The 22335-nt window shown below is 41.8% G+C and overlaps 1 protein-coding gene across 10 annotated transcripts in view; it reads right to left on the reverse strand.

Moving 5' to 3' along the window:
- The window catches only part of EZH2 (enhancer of zeste 2 polycomb repressive complex 2 subunit), a 56183-nt gene that overhangs the window by 25624 nt on the left and 8224 nt on the right, over positions 1-22335 (reverse strand). Inside the window, exons 1-5 of one of the 10 annotated variants that reach the window (XM_049643070.1) lie at positions 17339-20745; positions 14763-14886; positions 14075-14203; positions 3628-3675; positions 126-242 (exon numbers count right to left, since the gene is read on the reverse strand). In XM_049643070.1, coding sequence (XP_049499027.1) covers positions 126-242; positions 3628-3675; positions 14075-14203; positions 14763-14879 — 411 coding nt within the window. In that variant the 5' untranslated portion in view covers positions 14880-14886; positions 17339-20745. Of the gene's footprint in view, positions 1-125; positions 243-3627; positions 3807-14074; positions 14204-14762; positions 14887-15730; positions 15839-17338; positions 20746-22335 lie in introns of those variants that run through there. The other 9 variants (XM_049643069.1, XM_049643071.1, XM_049643067.1 and 6 more) reach the window with 9 other exon arrangements.

Consider the following 22335-nt stretch of genomic DNA (forward strand, 5'->3'; position numbering starts at 1 on the left):
AGTGTTCTCATTTCGATAACTTTTTTTTTTTTACTTATTATCATTCTTGATTCACCTCGACAAGAAAATTGTTTTATTGAAAATAAATGATTATCAAATAAACAGATGATACATGATTTACATACCATAAAATTCTGCTGTAGGGGAGACCAAGAATACATTATGGGTACTGAAGCGACTGCATTCAGAGTCTTTAATGGGATGATTTGCGTTGGAAAATCCAAGTCACTGGTCACTGAACACTAGAACAGAGAAAATAAAATTGACTCATAAGAATAAAAGGACAGCCTTAAACTGCAGCCATATTCTAAAGGGACACTGCCCACTTAAATCATTTTGAAAAGGAAATTCCTTTACCTAAGACAACAAAGTTCCTAAAACCATGAAGGATTCTCTCCTTTTTACTCTCTTAGGGTGACAAAAATGCTTCAGATTTTGCAAATTTCCAAAAGCCTCCAACCCTTCCCATACTTACCAACATCAATCAGAATCAAAAACTGTATTTGTTAGCCTCAGGTCGGCTGCTCCTTGCTTTCACTATAAATTTCCTAGCTTGATGCTTAGTTTCTTTTCCATCTCAACCACATGGAATAATAACATATAACACCAAATATGCCTCTTAAAAATCTCACTTAATAAGAATATGAAAACTGTTAGGTTCACCTTTCTTATTTTTATCTTCCCTTAAAAACGAAAACAAAAACAAAAAAAAACCCCAAGCATCATTTGCTGATACTACCGGACGGAAAACAAATATACGAAGGGTAAGAACAGATCTGAATTTCGATCACAACAAAACAGAGTGCTATCAATCCTGCAAAAGTATAATCTCGACATTAATAATAACAGCTAATATTATCAGGCACTTTCTACGTGCGAGGCACTACTTTAAACACATCGCATGTCTTATCATATTCTGTCCTCAATACAACACTGTAAGATGGGGACTAATTCTTAGCCCCCATTTTACAGGTGAGAAAAGTCAGGTAAAAATAAGGTAAGCCATACGTTAACTAGATAGGGCTGGAATTTAAACCCAGAAAGAGAGTCTGACTCTGGAGCCTCTGCTCTCTTCCCCACTACACATACTGCCACGATACCATATCTCTATAACGTGTAAGTGCATATACTCTCTTGAAATACCGTATTTCATCCAACCTACGATGACATCAATTTCAAGGCATTCCATTACTTTCTGTATCACTAAGAAAATAATGTTGCCAGTTAAACTGTAACATAATGCTTTCTTATCACAGCAATTCTAAGATGCATTCCAGTTTCAGATGTTAAAATGTTCAAAATTTTGCATCTTTGATTCTATGAAATACGGTAAAAATCTGTGCCCATCTAACCACAGCACCTTCTATCCTGTCTAGGAATCCACCTTTTCTTAAGGAGCACCATTACCCAATTATCAGGCTTCCAAGAACCTTCTCAAAAATACCCTTGGACATCTATCTGTGATCTACAATCAGTGAAAATCGAGTAAAAAGAAGTAGTAAACAAAACGGAAAATCCTATGTATACACACATAATTATTAAATGTTTCATTTCTATTTGAGAGGTGTTAAAAATAGCAGGGCTAGATTTGGTGAAATCACAGTGAAATCTCTGGCGCACAGGCCACACCTGGCCCTCAGCATCTCGTCAGGCCAGGGGGATAATGGTGCAATGGTCGGTCACAGTCACTGCAGCACAATAGTTCCTTCCTGGTGGAAGCCGGTTTAAAGATCAGAGTAGTTAGACAGAACTGTGACAGTGATTAATCCATTAATTTGCTTTCCAAACGGCAAAGACAAAGATTGTAACACTAGAAAGCTCACTGCTCAAGTAAATGAGAAGGTAGGGAACAGTTCACTAAAACTCCAGAGCCACAATCTTCCCCTGTTCCGCACTTTGGCCTCTGATACAATTCTTCATCCATCCGTCCAATAATCCAATAATATTAGCAGTTAACATTTATTGAGCACGTACTATGTTGCAGGCACTGTGCTAAGTGCTTTATATATATCTTAACCACTCCTCGTGTCAGCCTTTGGCATCGCCACCTCACAAACGAGGAGACTGAGGTTCAGAGAAGTTCAGTAACTTGCCTGGTCAGAAAGGTAGTAAGTTACCAAGCCGGGAAGGAAGCCGAAATCTGCCTCCGACACCCAAGAGCTTCCTGGCTGTGCGAGGCTCCCACCGTGGAGCAGCTCCCGGGGTCAACGAACAAGCACAACTGTGCACTGGGCGCCACACGGGAGGGGCGCCTCTTCCCCCAGGCCCTTCTCCTATTCCTGGTACTACCAAGGCGCCTCTCTTCCTCCTACCTAACTGGGTAAGCTTTGGGGCAAGGAGTGGTTATAATTACTGAATCAAGTACGATACACCGTCCAGTGATCTGAAGTGCACAGTAACGGTAATTTCTTACCAAAAAAAATTAGAGTTTTGAGGTTTTGTTTTACACCTGGGGGAAGTAAATTAACACTGTGACTTTAACTCTCAAGATTAGCCTCCTTTAAAGCTCAGGGGGTGAGGGAGAGCGTGCTGCCTCTCCAACTCTCATGTATCCACCTGCGTTACTCAGCGTCTGAACCCAAGGTCATACTTAAGGTCAGACGACTTAATATTCGATTCCACCACTAGACAGGAGGGACGCTGGCTCTGCCTCATCTGTTTGCTCTAAGGATGCAGAAAATACTCTGAATCTACTGAATGAGGTCCGCTGACGTTTCCCCCTGAACAGAAAGAACTTCGAGAAGCACAAAAGATGGCAAAGGCTGTGGCACTTAGTACCACCTCCAACCCCACGACGCTGTCATACCATGACCCCGTCACCTTCATCCTGTGCCCTACAGTCACCAAGGGGCCAGAAATCAGCTCTCTGAGAGCAAAAGCAGCTGAGACAGTGTGGTTTTTACCTCTCTGTCTCGCAATGATACTCAGCACAGTGTCTCAAAAAAGAGTAGGCACTCAAAAAATGTTTCTGAATGAACAGACTGCATTTGCTAATTTTGCCTAATGGAGATTCGCTCCAATTTCCCTTTAAAGCTAAGAGAGCACCTCCTTAGAAAACTGAAGGCCTATACCCACACCTCATGATCTATGTAGTTATGTCTAGAAACCGATCCCATTCCTTAACTATTAACCTTAACTAATAACCATATTCCTTTCATTTATGAAGTAATATTCAAATGCAAAAGCATTTGTTGGTAAAACAAGTTTGGGAATTCTTATTTATTGACTTAACAGAAAAATTACTCAAAAAATTCCAGTTACTTACCAGTAACTTTTTTTTCTTTGAAAATGTATCATCCTTGACAGTTTATGTAATTAAGTCTCATATCTCTCAGAATACTGAAAAGGATTTTGACCTCACGGGTCTCCAAAGCATTTTACCTGATCACAGTCAAGGGTCCTGGACTCAGGAACTCACTAGGAGACCTACACATCAACAAATAAAGTTCTCCAATTCTAGTTCCTACTTGAGGATCACACAAGGAAGTTACTATAGATGATTCATCATCAATGGTAAGTAAAGAAGGAAAAAAAAAAAAACTATTGGTTTATCAAGGATGCTACATTTTCAGAGAAACACAGCTTACTGGTAAGTAACTGGGTTCCTCTGAGGATGGATAGACTTACATCAACCAGCTGGTACAATAGGCGACTGTGTGGCTGGACCACTGGGAGCTGGAGAGGGAAGTCAAGCCAAAAATAGTAGTTGTAGGAGGACACAACCAAACTGAGACTCTTGGCAGAAGGCTGGTTCCAAGTAAAAACTGTGTTATGGAAAATCGTAGAGGGAAGAGCAGGTGAATGGCCTGCAGGGAAGGGAAAGAAATTAACACACCCTACTATGTGCCAAGCACTGTGCTAGAGACTTTACCAAAGTTAACTTCTTTAAAATTCACCACTACCCTATGAGGTCGGTATGACTCCCCATTTCACAGTGGGACATCCCAAAGGAAAATTGCCATGGCCATTTGGTCTCTGAACAATCTTTAACATCAGAAGGGTTAAGTCCAACTTCCGGATAGTAGGGGGGAAAAAAAATACAGTCAGTTAGCCAAGTTAAAAATATTCTTGGATACTGGTTGGTCCATTTAATTCATGCCAGAGACACAATGAACTGTTGATATCGTCTTTCCAAGTAAAAACAATAAGGAACCATCTCACACCTAAGGCGTAGGAAAGAAAGGGTCAACTGCCACCCAAACTAGAGAAAAGCCGAGGAGGATTTCTGACACTGCCTCTATTATTCTTCAAAATCACAGCAGAGAAAAGATAACACACCCAAATTTTAAATTAGCCAGCCCTTCTGGTGAAAATGATAGCATACACAATTTAATTTCAGACTGTTTTCATGCAAAGGAAGTCCTGAAGACAAAAACGGGAATGAGACAAATACCAAGTTTGGGTCAAGAGAAGTGAGAGAGAAGGGAGTCCCTAACCAGGTCTCGGGAGCGGATCAGGAGAAGGGGGGTCCAAGAGACGAGAGGCTCCAGCAGGACAGGGTCAGAAAGAAAAACCGGGAAGAAAAATTCCTGACCAGAGCCTGACACAGACGTATTTAGTACAAGGAGCAAATCGAGGGTGTTGGAGCTAAGAAATCAAAGAGTGGCTCATCCCAGGTCATACAGTGCTTCCGCTGTTCAGTATGTGATAGAGCCGGCCGACCCAACTGGGGAGAGGACCTCTCTACCTGCAGCACAGGGGTCCTGTGGGAGTTCACTCGAGCATCACAGAAAGATCCTTTGAGGGCCAGTTCCTATGCTTCTTAGAAAACACCACACACACACACACACACACACACACACACACACACACACACACACACACACACAAATGCATTTAACACAGAACACAGAACATTTGGAATGCAATTTCAGGAAATTTCAACTCTTAAAACTCTCCCCTGCATCCTAATTTCAAAAGCCTGATTCTGAATGAAAGCAACCATAAAAATACCACCTCGTTAATCCTATTAAAACCCAATGCACAGGGAAAACCCAATGCAGTCTGGGGCCAGAAGGGGGCTACCGTAAATCATTCCTCATAATCCGCAGTTTTGCTACAAACTCCAGTTTTGCTAATGTAATTGGAAATCAGAAATTGAACAAGTCAATACATAAGTTTTGGTAAAACGACAAAACACACAAAAGGCACAGAAGCCGGTAACTAGAGCCATGCAAACTCAAATACCTAACTCAAGAACAGTCCTATGAGCAAGAAATATCACTTGTCACTGAAAAAATAAAAACAAGCAAAAACTAAGAAATGGAAGACAGAGGTTTATTTAAGTCCCTGGTTTCCATAAGCCGTGGCACCACGATCATTCTGAAGCCTTGCTTCCAGGAGCAGACGTGAGGCTGAACAAGTCAGGGCACCAGAGGCCCGAGTTACGTTGGAGACACCAGACCCGCACTAGGCCTGGTCTCTGAGGAGAGGCACTAAGTCCTGGCTCAGGTGGAGATCTGCTCTGGGGACCACCACTCAGGTAGGCCAATTCGGTTGATCTTTGCAGGAAAGATTTGTGACTGCTCCTTTACTGTCCACTGACTACTCAGTTAAGTAGTGTTGAAACAACTAGAAAAGCTAAAAGAGAAAAGTATTAAAAACCAAATCCCCCACTCATTTTTCATACCAAAGGAAATTCCTAACAGGTTAAATATCAAAATATACAAGTGAGGGGCATGTGGCTGGCTCAGTCGGTGGAGCATGTGACTCTTGATCTTGGGGTTGTGAGTTCTAGCCCCATGGTGGATACAGAGATTGCTTAAAACTAAAATCTTTAGGGGCACCTGGGTGGCTCAGGTGGTTGAGCGTCCAACTCTTGATTTCAGCTCAGGTCGTGATCTCATGCAAGATCGAGCCCAGCGTCAGGCTCTACACTGACATCACATAGCCTGCTTGGGACTCTCTCTCTCCCTCTCTGCCCCCCCCCCCCCCCGACACACACACATGCACCCATACTCTCTCTCTCTCGACAATAAATAAATTTTTAAAAATATAAAATAAAATAAAACAAAACCTTTAGGGACACTGGGTGCCTCAGTCAGTTAAGCCTCTGACTTCAGCTCAGGTCATGATCTCACAGTTTGTGAGTTCGAGCCCGGCATCCAGCTCTGTACTGACAGTATAGAGCCCGCCTGCAATGGTCTCTCTCCCTCTCTCTCTCCACCCCTTCCCACTCTCTCTCTCTCAAAATAAATAAACTTAAAAAAAAATTTTTTTTAAATAAATAAAATATAAACATGAAAACTAAAAGGAAAGATAGAGAGGTAATTCATAATCTTTACTTTCTAAGCCTTTAGAAACAAAGAAATCGAAAGAAATTCTAATTTGACTATGTAAACGTTTAAAACTTCTATAAACCGGTATTTGCCTAATAGCATGAATAAAGAATTTCTTCTTCTCTCCCTATAAGGTACATCCTACTATTTTGAAATTCTAAATATGTCCAGTCATCTTTTAAAATGTTGGACAGTCTTGGGGTGCCTGGGTGGCTCAGTTGGTTGAGCATCCGACCCTTGATTTCAGCTCAAGTCATGATCCTGGGGTGGTGGGACTGAGCCCTGAGTCAGGCTCTGCACTGAGCACGGAGCCTCCTTGGGAGTCTCTCTCTCCCTCTGCCCTCTCCCCCTCTCAGGCTTTCCCTGTCTAAAATTTAAAAAGGGAGCACCTGGGTGGCTCAGTCAGTGAAGCGTACAACTCTTGATTTTGGCTCAGGTCGGGTTCATTGCTGAAGGGTGGAGCCTACTTGGGGTTCTCTGGCTCACTGCCCCTCCCCACCTCACACGCAAGCTCTCAACACATGTGCATGTGCGCTCTCTCTCAAAATAAACTTTAAAAATTTTTCAAAAATAAAAATTGAAAGTGACATTTGCCCACATCTGAGAAAAATTAAAAATAACTAAAGCTTTGGGGTGCCTGGGTGGCTCAGTCGTTTAAGCATCCAACTTTGATTTCAGCTCAGGTCATGATCTCATGGTTGAGGAGTTCAAGCCCCACATCAGGCTCTCTGCTGTCAGTGCAGAGCCTGCTTTGGATCCTCTGTCCCCCCCTCTCTCTGCCCCTCCCCTGCTCACACGTTCTCTCTCTCTCTCCCTCTCAAAAATAAACATTTTAAACGTTTTTTAATAAAAAAAAATAAAATAAAACTTTCATGAACCAAAATATACCAGGAATAACATCAAAATTGGAAGAAGGGAGTGGGAATCTGCAAAACATGATAAATAACTGAATATTTAACAATATACAAAAAGTCCTTAAAAATCCTAAGAAACAGTCCAACCTAATTTTAATAGATCCAACACCCTAGCAGTCACTTCAGAGAAGAAATATAAACAGACAATAGAAACTCAGCCTCACTGAATGAGTAAAGAAAAGCAAGCAAACTGTAATAACGTCTTACCTATCACACTGACAAAGATCCAAAAGACTGGTATTATGCGTTGGGAACAGAGAGGAAGAGACACTACCATAAACAGCTGGTAAGGTGAAGACGGAAAATCTTTTGGGGAAACAATGTGGTAATATCTATAAAAATTTAAATATGCAGGGTGCCTAGGTGGCTCAGTCCTTGGTATCGGCTCAGGCCATGATCCCAGGGTTGTGGGACTGAGCCCAGCTTTGGGCTCCGCACTGAGAATGGAGCCTGCTTGAGATTCTCTCTCTCCCCCTACCTCTGCCCTTCTCCCCGCCTTGCACTCTAAAATAAAAAAAATTTTTTAACTTAATATGCATATCCTCTTGACTGAGTAATTCTATTTCTAGGAACTTCTACAAAATTACTCAATGATACAAAGATGTACAATGAAGGGTATTCGCTAAAATACTAATTGCAAAAATAAAAACTAAAAACTAAATGTTTATCAATTAAGAATAGGGCAGGGAGCCTGTGTGGTCAGTGAGTTGAGCCTCAAGTCAGGCTCCGCGCCAAACCTGAAGCCTGCTCGGGATCTCTTTCTCTCTCTGCCCCTCCCTGCTCCCACTCTCACTCTCTTTGAAAACTAAATAAACCTTCAAAAAAAAAAAAAAAAAAAAAATAGGGCAATAAATGATGTTATATCCACAGTCATCAAACACTGAACACTGCATTCTTAGAGAATGAGGACCTGGACAGAGGATTTAAAGTGACAGCCCAAATGTGGGGGGTGGGAAGATGGGCAAAATGGGTGATGGGGGGAGAGATACAGGCTTCCAGTTATGGAAAAAGTCACAGGAATAGAAGGCACAACATAGGGAATATCGTCAATGATACTGAAAATAGTATATGGTGACAGATGGGGACTACACTTGTAGTGACCACAGCATGAGGTATAGAGAAGATAAATCACTAGGTTATACACCTGAAACTAATGTAACATATGTCAACTATACTTTAAAACATAGTTTTTTTTGTTTCAGTTATGGCCCAAATTGGCAGGCACATTTTATCTGGCCAGTAACCTTTTATTTTTTAAGTAAGCTCCACACCCAACATGGAGCTTGAACTCAGGACCCTGATATTAAGAATCCTGGTTCAGACTGACTGGGCCAGCCAGGCATCCCTGGCCAGAAACCTCTTCAAATAAATAGTGTATTATTTATACATGCCAATTATTTATACAAAACTTACAAAATTATTTGTATAATGATAATAATAAATATTATCATTATTAACATGTTATCATATATAGAGAAAGAGATCAGAAAAAATCACAAATCACAGGAGTTGTGCTACAGAAACTTTTGCCGTCTGTTTTATATTATTTCCGTGTTATCTGAATTTTCAAGAGTCATTTTGCAATGGCCTTTTAGTTGAAGAGAACAATAAAAAGTTTCATTAACCCAACAGATATTCATGTGACCTGGTATAAAGCTGCCTCAATCGATATAAGGTAGCTGAGAACTCTGCCCAACCCCCCCAAACGGTACTCAAGTGGTATTCTTTTATAAAATCTATTAAAAGAAGATAAAGCAGAATCCTAAGCAGTAAATTTCAGTCAATCCATGTTATCCCAGAAGTTCAAGGTCTAATAAAATCGTATTTCTTCAGAGCAATAAACAATTTTGAACAATGCAAGCTAGACAAGCACTTCTTCTGGCTCCACTGGTTTTTTAAATGGCTGTCAAAATTTGGTCTTGCATTTTGGGAAAAGAACTGGTCTTTGTAGATCAACGATTTTTGGTCTTGATCTTTGTAGTCAACTAAACAGGTGACAATGTATGTAAAATACCAACTATTTACACAATCTTCTGGCTGAAAACCAGCAAACTAAAAGCAACTTCTGGTTTATTGCACAAAATAAACATTTGACATTTTTGAAAAACTCACTTTTGAAATAAGATAGAGAAACTTAAGTTTAAAAAATAAACTCATACATCAAGTGTATGATATATATTTAATTACAGGATATTGATAATATAAACTCCGACATCTCAAGTGACCTTTTTTTTTTTTAATGTCCTTTTGGAAAAGCATTATAAAACCCATTAGTTTCCTTTCCAAAATAAATAAATAAATAAATAAATAAATAAATAAATAAATGGAAAGCCTCCTTTATGATCATTTCAGAAAATGGTTCATCTATTTCAGCCTAAAGAAATCCAGAAAGTATGGAAACCAATTTGACAATAAACTTCATATATTGAAAAAAAAAAAAAAAAAAAAGAAAGAAAGAAAGAAAGGAAGCAAAGGCTGAAGTGATGTGAGAAGTTAATATGGTGGGAAGGACTGGCAGAGTTAAGGAAGACAGGACTGAACTCTCCAAATAAACACCACCCAGCGCTCAAGAGAGGCAAAGAGCAGCAGAAAGCGACTTAGAAACCAGTTCCTTGAGGCAACAAGAAAGGATGGCTGTGTTCAGACTGACAGCCATCCATCTATTTCTAAGACATGAGAAAAATGACCCAGCTCGCTACTGTATTTGCTCCAATGGCTGAGAACCTAGACCTCCTGGTTCCACAATCTCAACATTTACAAAGGAAAGAAAGCACGTTACTGTATTTAAAGTTGACGGTGTACTGAAGAGGGCTAAATTATGTACTAGGTACACTAGCATATCTTTGTAAATAGTAACTAAATTTCTATTTACAATTAACGGAGGAAAGTGCGTTATGAGTCAATAAATACTGCAATCACGTGTTTATGTCTAAAGAGACCACGTTTTTGTCTCCTTCAATAAAAACAGCAAGTCCAAACTGCAAACATATAAAAGAACGTACACTGTTATTTTGATAGAGGCCTCTTCCCCCTCCAAAAAATAATCTGTAAACATTAAATGTTACGTGATGAACTCATAATCATTTCAAATATTACTAGGAAAATCAAAATTGTTAAATTGTTAAAACTGTTTAACTCTTGGGGCACCTGGCACCTGGCTAGCTCGGTTGAGCGGCTGACTTTGGATCAGGTCATGAGCTCGCAGTTCGTGAGTTCAAGCCCCGCATCTGCTCGCTGCTGTCAGCGCAGAGACCGCTTCAGATCCTCCGTCCCCCTCTGTCTGCCCCGCCCCCGCTGGCGCTCTCAGAAATAACAAAAATGTTAACAATTTTTAACTCTTCATAAATGAGGACTATGATGTCTTTCTAATGATGCTGCTTGTGTCAGACATCCTGAAGTAGCTCCACATTTAAATTGACAAAAAGTTCTCGCCATTTTCATCAGTAAACACGACACAAAATTCTTACAAGAACATTAAATTCTCCTGAGAATCTGGAAATGCATATTGGCGGGCTATTTTTAAATTACTAAACCAATCCTACCACTTGCCCAGAAGACACGTCATTTGCGCAAGCCTCTTTCAGTCATAATACACACGGATGATAAAAATCTCAACATGAACAATCGATGAAGTAAAGTGCCTTCCGGTTTTTAGCAAGAAATGGTCAAATGTTCAAAAGAAATGCACTAATAAGAACTACAAGAGTAGCTCCTAAACCAGTTTCTTCATGAAAACTGGAAAACAGACACGACAAAGATCAGGACTGCCGACGCGAAGGCTTACAGGAGATCAAGTTTTTTGACTGAGAAGACAAACTAATGAAAGTCACCTACAAGCAACTGATTGTATAAACAGCCACATATTACATCAGTAAGGTGCACAACCCTTGGTGTGTATTTCTCTTAGTGACATTTTTCAAATGAAAGCTCCTTCAAAAGATTAACTGAGGGGCAAAGGAGATCAATGTCAAACATACAGCCACTGTCTTCAGAACTACTTTTAAAAAGAAAACTAGGGGCGCCTCCTGTGCCAACGTTCGACGGGCACTTCCGCACAGGCTCTATAACCTCGACGCCGGAAAGTGAGCGGCCGCAAGCGCCTTCGGGACACACGCTAAGAAAACGGCACAAGGAAGATGTGGCCTCTAAGTGCAACTGCAGAGCCCCTTGATCTGAAGTCGGCGTCGAGGGCGGTCACCCCATCAGGTCACAGCAGCCTGTGTCAGACGGTCTCCGCTAAATTAACCCAGACAAAAACCTGAAGTTTTAAAACTGGACACATCTACTTTACAAACACAGAAGGGACTGAAGTCTAAGACTTGAGTGAAAAACTGAAAACTGTCATTGAATGGTGCTCAGGCCACAAAAGATTTCAACTGAAGACGCAGCACTTGCAAAGGATCGGCTTATAAAAATAAGCAGTTAATTAAAACAATGTTATAACAGCACTTCCCAATGTTGAAGGCCACAGACGTCAGGTGTTTGGAGCAACACTGCCGTCTGAACTTCTGCCAAGCCTACTGCTAGGAAAGTCTTTGCAAAACACACTACCTCTTATTTCTCCTCCTGCTTCTGACCTACTTCGGACTCCCAACTTTTAAAGCATATAAAAGAAATTGACGTACAGCTGGGAATGCTCAAACCGAAGAAAGATAAACACGGATATACTCTCATCTAAAAAGTAAGGAGATCAGACAGAGATCATTAAAGTCCTTTTCAGTCCTAAAATTTTATTATTTTTATTGTGAGAACGCCAAAAAGCTTATCGCAAACTGTATAAACGTTCAGCTTCCAAATGTCCGCGATGATGGTTTTAAAGGGGAAGTAAAAGATGAATCATTTGAAGCAGAATCAGCTCTCAAGAGTAGCTCGAAAACTAACAGATTTGACCGGGTCAGAGTTCCAGGCAACAAAAACAGAGTTCCTGAGGCTGGGGGTGATTTTCCTCCTTTCCCATCATCCTATTTTGTGAAAATGGTTTTTCCTCAACCTGCATGGGGCACTAAGTTTAGAAAAGAATTTTGTTCTACTAAAATGCTAACTTCTTCTACAATTTCTCCTATAAACTCACATTAAAAAGTTAGATCTCTTTACACTCAATAATTTATCTCCATTTGACAAAATTAAAAGCAAAATTCAATCAGTAAGTATTCATTTGAATAATCTGTACTTAAGGTTACATCATGAACAATTCAACTTGGACATAAATGGCGAACGTGACTCCTTTTTTAACGTGTCTGAGCAAAGTGTACTCTTCTAGGCCCACATCAGATCATTAGAGCAAGCAAACTGACTGAAGTCTTCCAAGGCTCAGTGTCCTCGTGGGGTGGGTGGGGAGCATACGATGACCATCACAAACATTAAATGAGGTTCACGTGTGCAGAGTACCCAGCACTGGGTCAGAAATCATTACTGCCATCAACTTTTACTTATGAATAAAAGCTGGACTTTTGGTAGCATTTTGAGATTTGCAACGGGTGGCAAAAAGCATGTACTCCGTGTCTCTACTTCCTCCTCCAGATTTCTAAGATCTATCCCTCTGGGGAGAAGGAACAAGGTTTCTTTTTCCTTTACCTCAAAATTTCCAAAAGGTCACCAGACAAAACTTTCGCATAATTACTTAGAAGCCCCATCCCTATTCCTTTTGAGAACATTCTGACTAGCATAGAAACGAATTCCTTCCACCCTTAATATATGAATAAGGGTCATTTACCCCTCACACACGGGCCCTGACCTATCCCAGATGGTGCGGAAGGTGTTAGCAGCATATGATATTTACCTACACAACTGCGAGCCCAGGCTTTAAAGAGGGGTCACCTGGCAAAATGAATAAATGACTAAGAATCATTCCAAGTCATGTGTCACCACCGAGGCCACACCGTGACCCAGTCACTAGGACTGGGCTACTGTGACAGCACCGACAAGTTGCTCTGAAGCCAGCGTGTCACAATCTCAACAGGTCTCACGCGGCAGCAAATTCTTGCTTATTACAATATTTCATATATATCATAACCTCACTGAACAGAGCCCACTGTCTAGATGCTTTTTCCATGTCCAGACATTCAGATAAACAATTACCCACTGCACGGTGTAACTTCATTAACTCCAAAGCGCTTTCTTCCTTCTGTTTTGATGCCCTTTCAAATAGCATTCCACCTCCTATGCCATCTTCTCCTATATAAAACAGGTACTTAAACCAAAATGCTTTGCATAAAACCCTACTGACTGGGTTCTATAGTTTTTAAGCTTCTGCCATTTTCTTCTCATTTTGCTGCCACTGTGTTTTATGTGTCATTTAACTATAAAATCTGCCATACGTTTATTACCTTCCTTTGAAAATAGGATTAAGATCTACTTTCTTGATTTAGAAAATGCTATATAAAAGGACTTCTGATCTCTCAACACTGAATTTAAAAATTCTTAGAGAGCCTTAGAATTTGAACAAAATGTTCCAATAACAAATAACTTTCTTAGTGCGTGAATATGCATGAAAAGGAAACATTTCTTGTAGCATGGCTAATTCACACTAAGGGGCAGAAAGAAAGATAACTACGAGTCAGAAAGCCTTGCTCTAAATAGTGATCTGATGAGAACATTAAAGAGTATTTAGTTTAAAAACTTTTTAAAATCAACAATCCTATAAAAATCTACGAATCTACCTGGTGACAGTGAAAATATATTCTAAATGCTACAGCTCTCTTACAGGAGTAGCTCGTAGTGTTACCTAAGGCAGCCACCAACAGTTAGTTGCACATTAAAAAGAAATAGCAGTGAACAGATGGACTTCCAGAAGTGAGTGACTTCCTATCAATAACCAGCCAACATTCCAACAGCAAAAACCAGAATGCACTGATAATCACTCCAGTGCGTGAGTTAACCAACCTCCCTGGTCCCGCGCAATGAGCTCACAGAAGTCAGGATGTGGACAGGCTGTATCCTTCGCTGTTTCCATTCTTGGTTTAAGATTTCCGTTCTTTCCAAAATTTTCTGACGATTGGAACTAAACATACTCTTTAAAAAAATGGAGGAGAGGAGAAGAGAAATTGTTCATTGTTAGAAAATTGGTAGTATCTCCAAAGCAGGTTAAAATCTAGTGATTTCTCAAAAATATCAGGAGCATTCTTGCAAACACATATAGATTTTACACTAAACTGTAGTTTCCCCACATTCGAGTAACACAAACACACCACACCTATTATTTTGTCAACATGATATAAAAATGAAATCACAATGACTTTAGAAACACAAAACCATGAAACACATTCCTTTGTATGGGGGGTCCGGAGTCTACACATGCAATACAAAAGATACACTAAAAAGACAGTGATTTCTAAGCAGATTGAACAGCCATTAGATTACAATCTTTCCATTATCATTACGGTGCCTGGTACAATCTTTATGCTAATTAAGACAGATCAAGGCCCTTGGCTTCCAAGCCTTCGTTTATCTTTACTATAAACATGACCTTGGCTGAAAATGGACCCTTTGCAAATTGAAACTTCTCTTTGGGGGGCGGGGAGGGGGAACGACCCTTAACCGTAGGTGCACCGCACAAAAGATAAAGCTGTACCTTAACTTCGTCAGCCCGCCTGAACCTCTTGAGCTGCCGCAGCCGCATGTACTCTGATTTTACACGCTTGCGCCAACAAACCGGTCCCTTCTCAGATTTCTTCCCAGTCTGGCCCATGATTATTCTAAAAGCAATGGTTTCATATTAAAATCACTAATCTAACCAGCCTGAACATGATCACTTGCGTTTCAATCCCCAGCAAACTAACAAACAAAGTAAATAATACATGACACTGTTGATACTTCCAAGAAGGGGGGGTGTTCATTCGTTCTGTAGGGTTAAATGTAAAACATTTCATTCAAAGTTTAAACGTTTACTTAATACAACTTTTAAGAGGCGTTTTGAGTTACAAAGGTTCTCTACTCCCAAAGGACAACCGTCTTACAGAAACGTGATCGACCCCATTACGGAAATAACTCTATTACAGAAATACTCGAACAAGCTGGGTTTTAGTCTATGAGACTTCTGGAGCAAAAAAACAGACACATACTTTAAGTTTTTGATCATTAAATTAGCAGCTACAGGCATAAATGAAGAATGTAACTGAAAAAGAGAAATCTGAAACAGCAAAATAGACACACAGCACTCACAGTAGGAAGTACACAGTACATCGTCTGGTGCAAACTCAAGCATTCTCCCCGCACGCTTTTAATTAACCAGGCTTCTCACCTTCAGCACAGGGAGAAAAGTCTGTACTTTTGCCCCCTGTGCCACCTCTACTCACACGAGGGATGTCCCGGCCAGCAAACAAAAAATGCAGCAAATGCCGAGTAAATTCTTCCACCTTATCTGTAGTTGCGGGCTCTAGGAAGCAATTATGTTTGCATGTGGGGACAGCCCATCATTCCCCAGATGCCGAAGTCGTAACACAGAGTCCCCATTTTAAGTCTAAACCAGAACATCTGCTTCTCAAAGTATTAAAATCAAACTTGTGAAAAAATTAAATATAAATAAATAGAAAATCATACTTGTATCTTCAAAAGATTAGGACAGTTCTCTGTCAGATGGTGTAAGGTGCAAAGCCGTCACGCGAAGGACGTTTGCTTTAGTTTATCTAAGAGCAAAGGAAAGCCAGAATAAATAAAAGGGGCGAGGGAGACTGACATTTTGCACAGAGCAGCAGACCAGCAGAGAGGAGGTTGGGGGGCTGCAACACGGTCTGGGCACCAGAGGTGAGGGCGGCTTCTGAGACCACACTGGTGAGGAGAGAAAAGGAACAAGAACTACCGAAAACTCGGGGAAGACTGAAGTACAGGAGGGGGTGACGCCCCGGACTGAGCAACTGACAACTGAGCAGGGCTTCACTTCCCCGTCGGAGAAAGCCCTCGGGCAAAGAGAAAGCGCCTAAGGAGACAAGATTTGCAGGAAGGCAGGGAGCCCAAAGGTCAGCGGGTAACTTTCTGTCAGAAGAGTCACCCACCGATGACAAAGAAAGCAGATGTGTGGATTTCTCAGGCTGAAAGAGGGGCAAGACAAGCGCGCCATAGACTAGATAGGCCAGACCGTGACTACACAAAGACACAGAACTTGCCCTTAGGGAACTTAGGTCCCACCCAACAAGGCCGAAAAGAAGAAAACACACTGAGACTTACAGGAAAAAGGGGGGGGGGGGGGGGTAAGGGGCAACAAAGGTGACAACTCAACCTTCAAAGTTGGGCTGGATTTCAAAAGGCCAAGAGAAATCGGAAGGGACCCTAAGGTATGAGCAGAGGACAGCTAGATACGGGACTCTGAAGGCGGGAAGGCCAGCGGGCAGGCCCCATGAGCAAAGATGGTCACCAGACTAGCTGAGGACCCCATATTACAGGCACTGAGGGAATGAGGAGAATAAACAGGCTTCAGAACTTGAGAGAAGTCAGCTGGAGGAGGCCACAGAGATAACGTGAAAAGGATAGTGTGACCTCACCTTTGGGCTGCTGACGTAGAGCAAAGATAACAACCCTAAACCCCGAGAAGACTGCAAGCACACAGTGTGGAAGACAGAAGATGCTGAGGCAGAGCAGAAAGACACCAAAGGCAGGAAGATACTGGGGCTTTATTTAAGAAATAACTTGGTGGCAATCGTTTGCTTTCCTATCTGCCAGTTAACAGATGAGCTCAGGTAACTCCATGCAAATCCTTTTCAGACTTACGGCACTTCAAAGGCCTAGGAACTAGAAGGGAAAGCCATCAGATAAAAAGGGATTATCTTGCTTCATTAGCTCATAAACTCATCACGACTACCCCATCTGCTGCTTGACAAACTCTTGGTCCTTGGAGGTAGCACCCCTGCACCTGAGGAAAGTTCCAGCAGAACATGGCACTTCTGATGTGAAGACAGGGACTACCACAGTTCATTTTTTTAAGGTACACATTTTATGTGCTGGTGAAGGGGCATCATTCCATCAATCACCATCAATCACAACGAGAATCCTCCTTGTTGAATAGTCTGGAATCCCTTCCGTGGCATTTCTACTATTAGTAACTTTATCTCTGATAAAGTATGTCACAATAAAACAGCCTCTCTGACCAAAGGTATAAATGTACAAGTTGCAAGATCAACAAGAGAACATTTCAAAATTGATTCTGGAACCAACCTCTGTGTAAGACAGCATGTATGGATAAATCTCCACGTTCATAAATTTCACACAGCTCTTCCAAATAAAGAAGCACATCAGTGAAGGCTTTAAGCTATAGGATGGTCTGGTACATACGCCCAATAGAGAAGAAATAGGTAAAATTATGGTAATTCATTTACAGGAGATTATCCAAATACAAGGATCACGACCTCTGAATAACAATCTAAGAAATAAATCTAAAAATGTTTGGACTGTTTGAAAGCACAGGGATAAACAGGCTGGTCCACTAAAAAGTAATAAAATTTAAGGCACCATTTATAAGAACGTTTTATATAAAATAAACCCTCTCCCACTATCACGGCATTTACAACATATTAAAATCCTATTTTCATGTTTTTCAATCCAACACGTCCCCACTGTAAGTTCTTCAGTAGCAAGAACCATTTTTATTCATTTGTAAAATCGCAGAGCCTGGCTGTGTGCCTGGCAAGTACATTTTAAAACAAATGCCAACAACAGGTCTATTAACGCATGCTGACCGTGAACTGCTCAGAGTCCAGCTGTGCCCAGGTAGGAAAAGGGCAGGACTTTCCACGCAGGGGCACGGGAACTGTGCCCCACTCCGGAGAAACCCCCAAGGAGATGAGTCTCAGAGACAATTAGGACCCTATGGTCCAGATGTCCCACCCATCAACAGGTCCGGAGCATACGACCCGGAGCTTCTGGAATTCTTTTTACTAAGGAAGTTGACGTGGCCTTAAAGATCTTTACCAAACTAAGGATAACATCAGTACCTCACAGCTGGCCGCCAGCACCAAACACACGCAGAAACACGGAGTAGTGAGCCTCCAGATGTCAGGCGGCCCTCACCCTTCCCAGCGAGTGGCAGCCTCGGATCAGGTTTTCCAACTGTTTTCCACCACACCAGAGCCCAGCAAATATTAAGCTACAGTCCCAAATATTCATACATCAGCAGAAAGAAACCTGTATGAAAATGACACGGCAGGGTGCCTGGGGGGCTAAGACCGTTGAGCGTCCAACTCGACTTGGGCTCAGGTCACGACCTCTCGGTTCGTGGTTTTGAGCCCCGAGTCAGGCAATGCACTCACAGTACGGAGCCTGCTTGACATTCTCTCTCTCTCCCTCTCTCTGCCCTTCCCCTGCTTGAGGGCCCTCTTTCTCTCTCAAAATAAATAAACTTGAAACTTTAAAAAATAAAATGACATGGCACTAAATGGATGAGGATTTGCGAATACATACAATTTATGAATTTCTCACAGATCTGTTTAGTTCCATAGGTGAAATGGTACTATATGACTTTTATCCAGAATATGAATAGCTTCTCTCATTCAAAACAGAGAGTACAGCTGTCGTCACTAAAACAGGATTCCACCCGTATGCAGTAAAACCAAAACAAGTATTCTTTAATTCAAAAGACAGACCCGATCATGGCAGGAGACCGTCGAAACCGTAATACAATGCAGCAAAACCTTACAGAATAGCCTACCTACATATAGGTTAAATAAAATCAAGGAAAATTACATAGTCTCGAGGCTACTGTATGAATCAACCAAACCGCGATATTCGGAACACAAGCCCCGGCATCCAGCTGTCCCCCTAGAGCAGACGTGGCGCTGTTCTGCCACCCGGCATCAGCTCACTTGCTCCGGACCTTCCCAGCAGCCCACCGCTCCCGGCACACAGTCTGGACACGTGACCAGACTGGTCTGGTCACAGGGAAAATCTCAGGAGGCTCCCTCCCAAGCAGGGACAAGAATGCTCACTCCTCCACTGAGACTCGAACCTGGATGGACACTACCAAACAACCCTGGAAGCAAACCCGCACGCTTGAAAAGAGCCTGCAAAAAATGGAGTCAGTAACGGCAAAGGAAGAGACACGCAAAGCCGCGACCTGGGCTCTCATCACCTCACTGAGCCCTGAGCCAGGCGAGCTTTGCCGAACCAACTCCAGAACCTCAGTTACACGAGCCAAGAAATGCCCTCCTTTTTTGGGGGGTCGTAAACCAGTTCGGCTCGGGTTTTCCTGCCACGTGAGACAGAGGGGCCTGAGACACATTCTTCGTGTGGAGGGTACGCGCACAACCCCGCCCGAATTAACAGATGTGTTCTGGTGAGCATCTCCTCGCGGTCACGGTGAGGGCATCACCAGAGGGCTCAGTTACAACAGTGGGGCTCTGCTGCCCACGTGGTAAGGAGCCTCCTCCATCCTCAGGTCTGTACAGCCCCTGCGACATGCCAGGACACACGTCTCCACCTCTCTGGGGACAGGACACACAGCCCAAAGAACCAGCGTTCCTGTCCCCCGGGTCCAACCTGCGAGGGCCCTTTACTGAAGATAGTATCCCCGCCCCTCCCTCCTTACTCAGTCAAGGACAAGGAATTAAAAAAAAGAAGTTCCCTAGGCATTTTCCGTTCCCCCGATGCCTCTCTTTAAAGGTTCTTCATTCCTAAGTGATTTGCTGAATCAAGACACTAGCCATGTAGTTAGTCTTGCCCGGTTCTGTTCCTACTTGTCTTAAGAAAACTAAATAATAAACTACATGTACTACTTATCCTCCCTAACTAAATTAATAGCACTAACTCGACTCTTTACGGACTACCAGACTCAATAATGTCAAATCCAAACCTAACAAAATTTAAATATGACGACGGCAATATTCTTGATGTCCTTCCCTAACTAGAATGTCTTTTTACTTGAGTAAGAATGCCATAAAATTGCCCATTTTGAAAAACTGCCAGTCTTCAATAGTGCTTTTATGTTTAAAATGCTTTGAGGGCGGCTGTCTCATTTAACAATTTCATTCATTTTATTTTTTTCCAAGTTAAACTCTCAGCCAACGTTGAGGCTTGAACTCACGACCCCAAGATCAAGAGCGGGCCAGGCGGCCCAATTTCATTTATTTTTCTAAGTTAAAAATCCACTGCTTTAATAAACTCAAATATAAGTTAACAGTAATTAAGATTTGTAGGTAAGAAGGAGACAGATACAAAGAGAATTTAGAGCGACATGTCGATGTTACTCTTGGTAAGACAAAAATTAATTGCCCGAGAAGCAGATCTCCTGCCTGAGGGGAAATAAAGACCCTGTGTCCTATGAAAGGAAGGGAAGACGGTGAGCGAGGAGCCCGGAGTCAAACCAGTCAAGACTCCGTCTCAGGCCACCCCCCCTTGGAGTGTTAGGTCCGCAAGGATTCAGGCTGGGTTACTCAGGCTGGGTTCCGGTCCTGCTCAGCCAAAGCTGGAACTTGAGTAGCAAACTAAATCACAATGGGATTAGAGTAACCGAATTAACAAAATAAGTATCCATGAGTCCATGACAGAAATAAGTGGTTAATAAATTAATGGGGGGCGGGGGAGGGACAAATCTCCCTTACAAGGAATTCCAAATAATAATAATTCTGTAACAGGAGAGGGAGAGCTCAGGTCCCTTCTCCGTGAGCACGGGCTGGACTCAGTAACTGGCTGCCACAGGAGAGTATGGCTCGGGAAACAGTAAGGTCACAGCACAGAAGCCCAGAAGGCACCACCCTCAAGTGATTATGGTTAAAAGATCAGGGATGAGCCACGCGGTTGTCATGCACAATGTAACGCGATGTGATGAGAAGGGTATGTCACTTCTGTGGTATTCTTCCCCCAAACCTCACAGCCCATAGCCTCAGTCTAGAGCAGGAGAAAAAACAAAAATCAGACAAACCCAAACCAAAGGACATTTCTGCAAAATACTTGACCAATAATCCTCAAAACTATCAAGAGGACTTGAAAGCAAGGAGAGTCTGAGGAACCGTCACAGATGTGCGGGCCTAAGATCATTCAGTGTGGTATGGTCTCTGGCCTGGATCCTGGGACAGAAAAAAAACAAACATCAGTGGAAAAACTGGTAAAATCAAAATAAAGTCTCTAGTTTAATTAACGGTATCATACTGATGTTGCTTTCTACATCTTGACAAATGTACCAGGGTTACCGAAATCTAGTTATTCCAAAATAAAGTTTTTTAAATACACACACACACACACACACACACACACACACACACACACACACAAAGAGAGAATTAAGTTCTACAACAACCAAATATAAAGACATTCACTTTTAAAATGACATCGACTTGGATGCCTGGGCGGCTCAGTCGGTTAAGCATCCGACTTCAGCTCAGGTCATGATCTCACAGTGTATGAGTTCAAGCCCCACGTCAGGCTCTGTGCTGTGCTGACAGCTCAGAGCCTGGAGGCTGCTTTGGATTCTGTGTCTCCCTCTCTCTCTGCCCCTCCCCTGCTCATGCTCTGTCTCTCTCCGTCTCAAAAATAAATAAAAACATTTTTTAAAAAATTTTTTAATGACATCAACTTTTGGGTAGCCTGCAGGCTCAGTTGGTGGAACATGTGACTGTCGATCTCAGAATTATAAATTTGAGCCCCATGTAGGGTGGGGTATAGAGATTACTTAATAACAAAACCTTAAACACACAAACAAAATGACATTCACTTTTTAAAATGCTAAACAGGGACATCAGGGTAGCTCAAGTCATGATTTCACAATCATGGGATTGAGCCCCACGAGGGAGGGGTCTGCGCTGGGCATGGTGTGGAGCCTGCTTGGGATTCTCTCTGCCCCTCCCCTGTGCAAGTGCACAGCGTCTCTCAAAAAAAAATAAATAAAATGATAAACAGAAAAATACATTAAAAAGTATTAAAATCCGATGTAAAATGTTAAATAGGAAAAACAACAAAAAAAATGATTAGAACTAATTTGAAAACAAAGTTAAAAAGAACAGGCAGTAATCAAGGGCAACCGGCACTTTTATAAACCTTAACTTCAAACAAAATTGAGGGGAAGATTCCCACATATAATTGTACTATTTAAAAACTGAGATAACCTTGTATTTGAACAATTTAAAAGGAAGAAAAAAAAAAAAACTCCATAAAAGCTTTAAGATGATGTCTACTTAAAAAGATAATGCACATTTAGGCTGCACTAATAGAACTACAGAATCTGA

This window comes from Panthera uncia, chromosome A2 (assembly GCF_023721935.1).
Source record: "Panthera uncia isolate 11264 chromosome A2, Puncia_PCG_1.0, whole genome shotgun sequence".
NCBI lineage: Eukaryota > Metazoa > Chordata > Mammalia > Carnivora > Felidae > Panthera > Panthera uncia.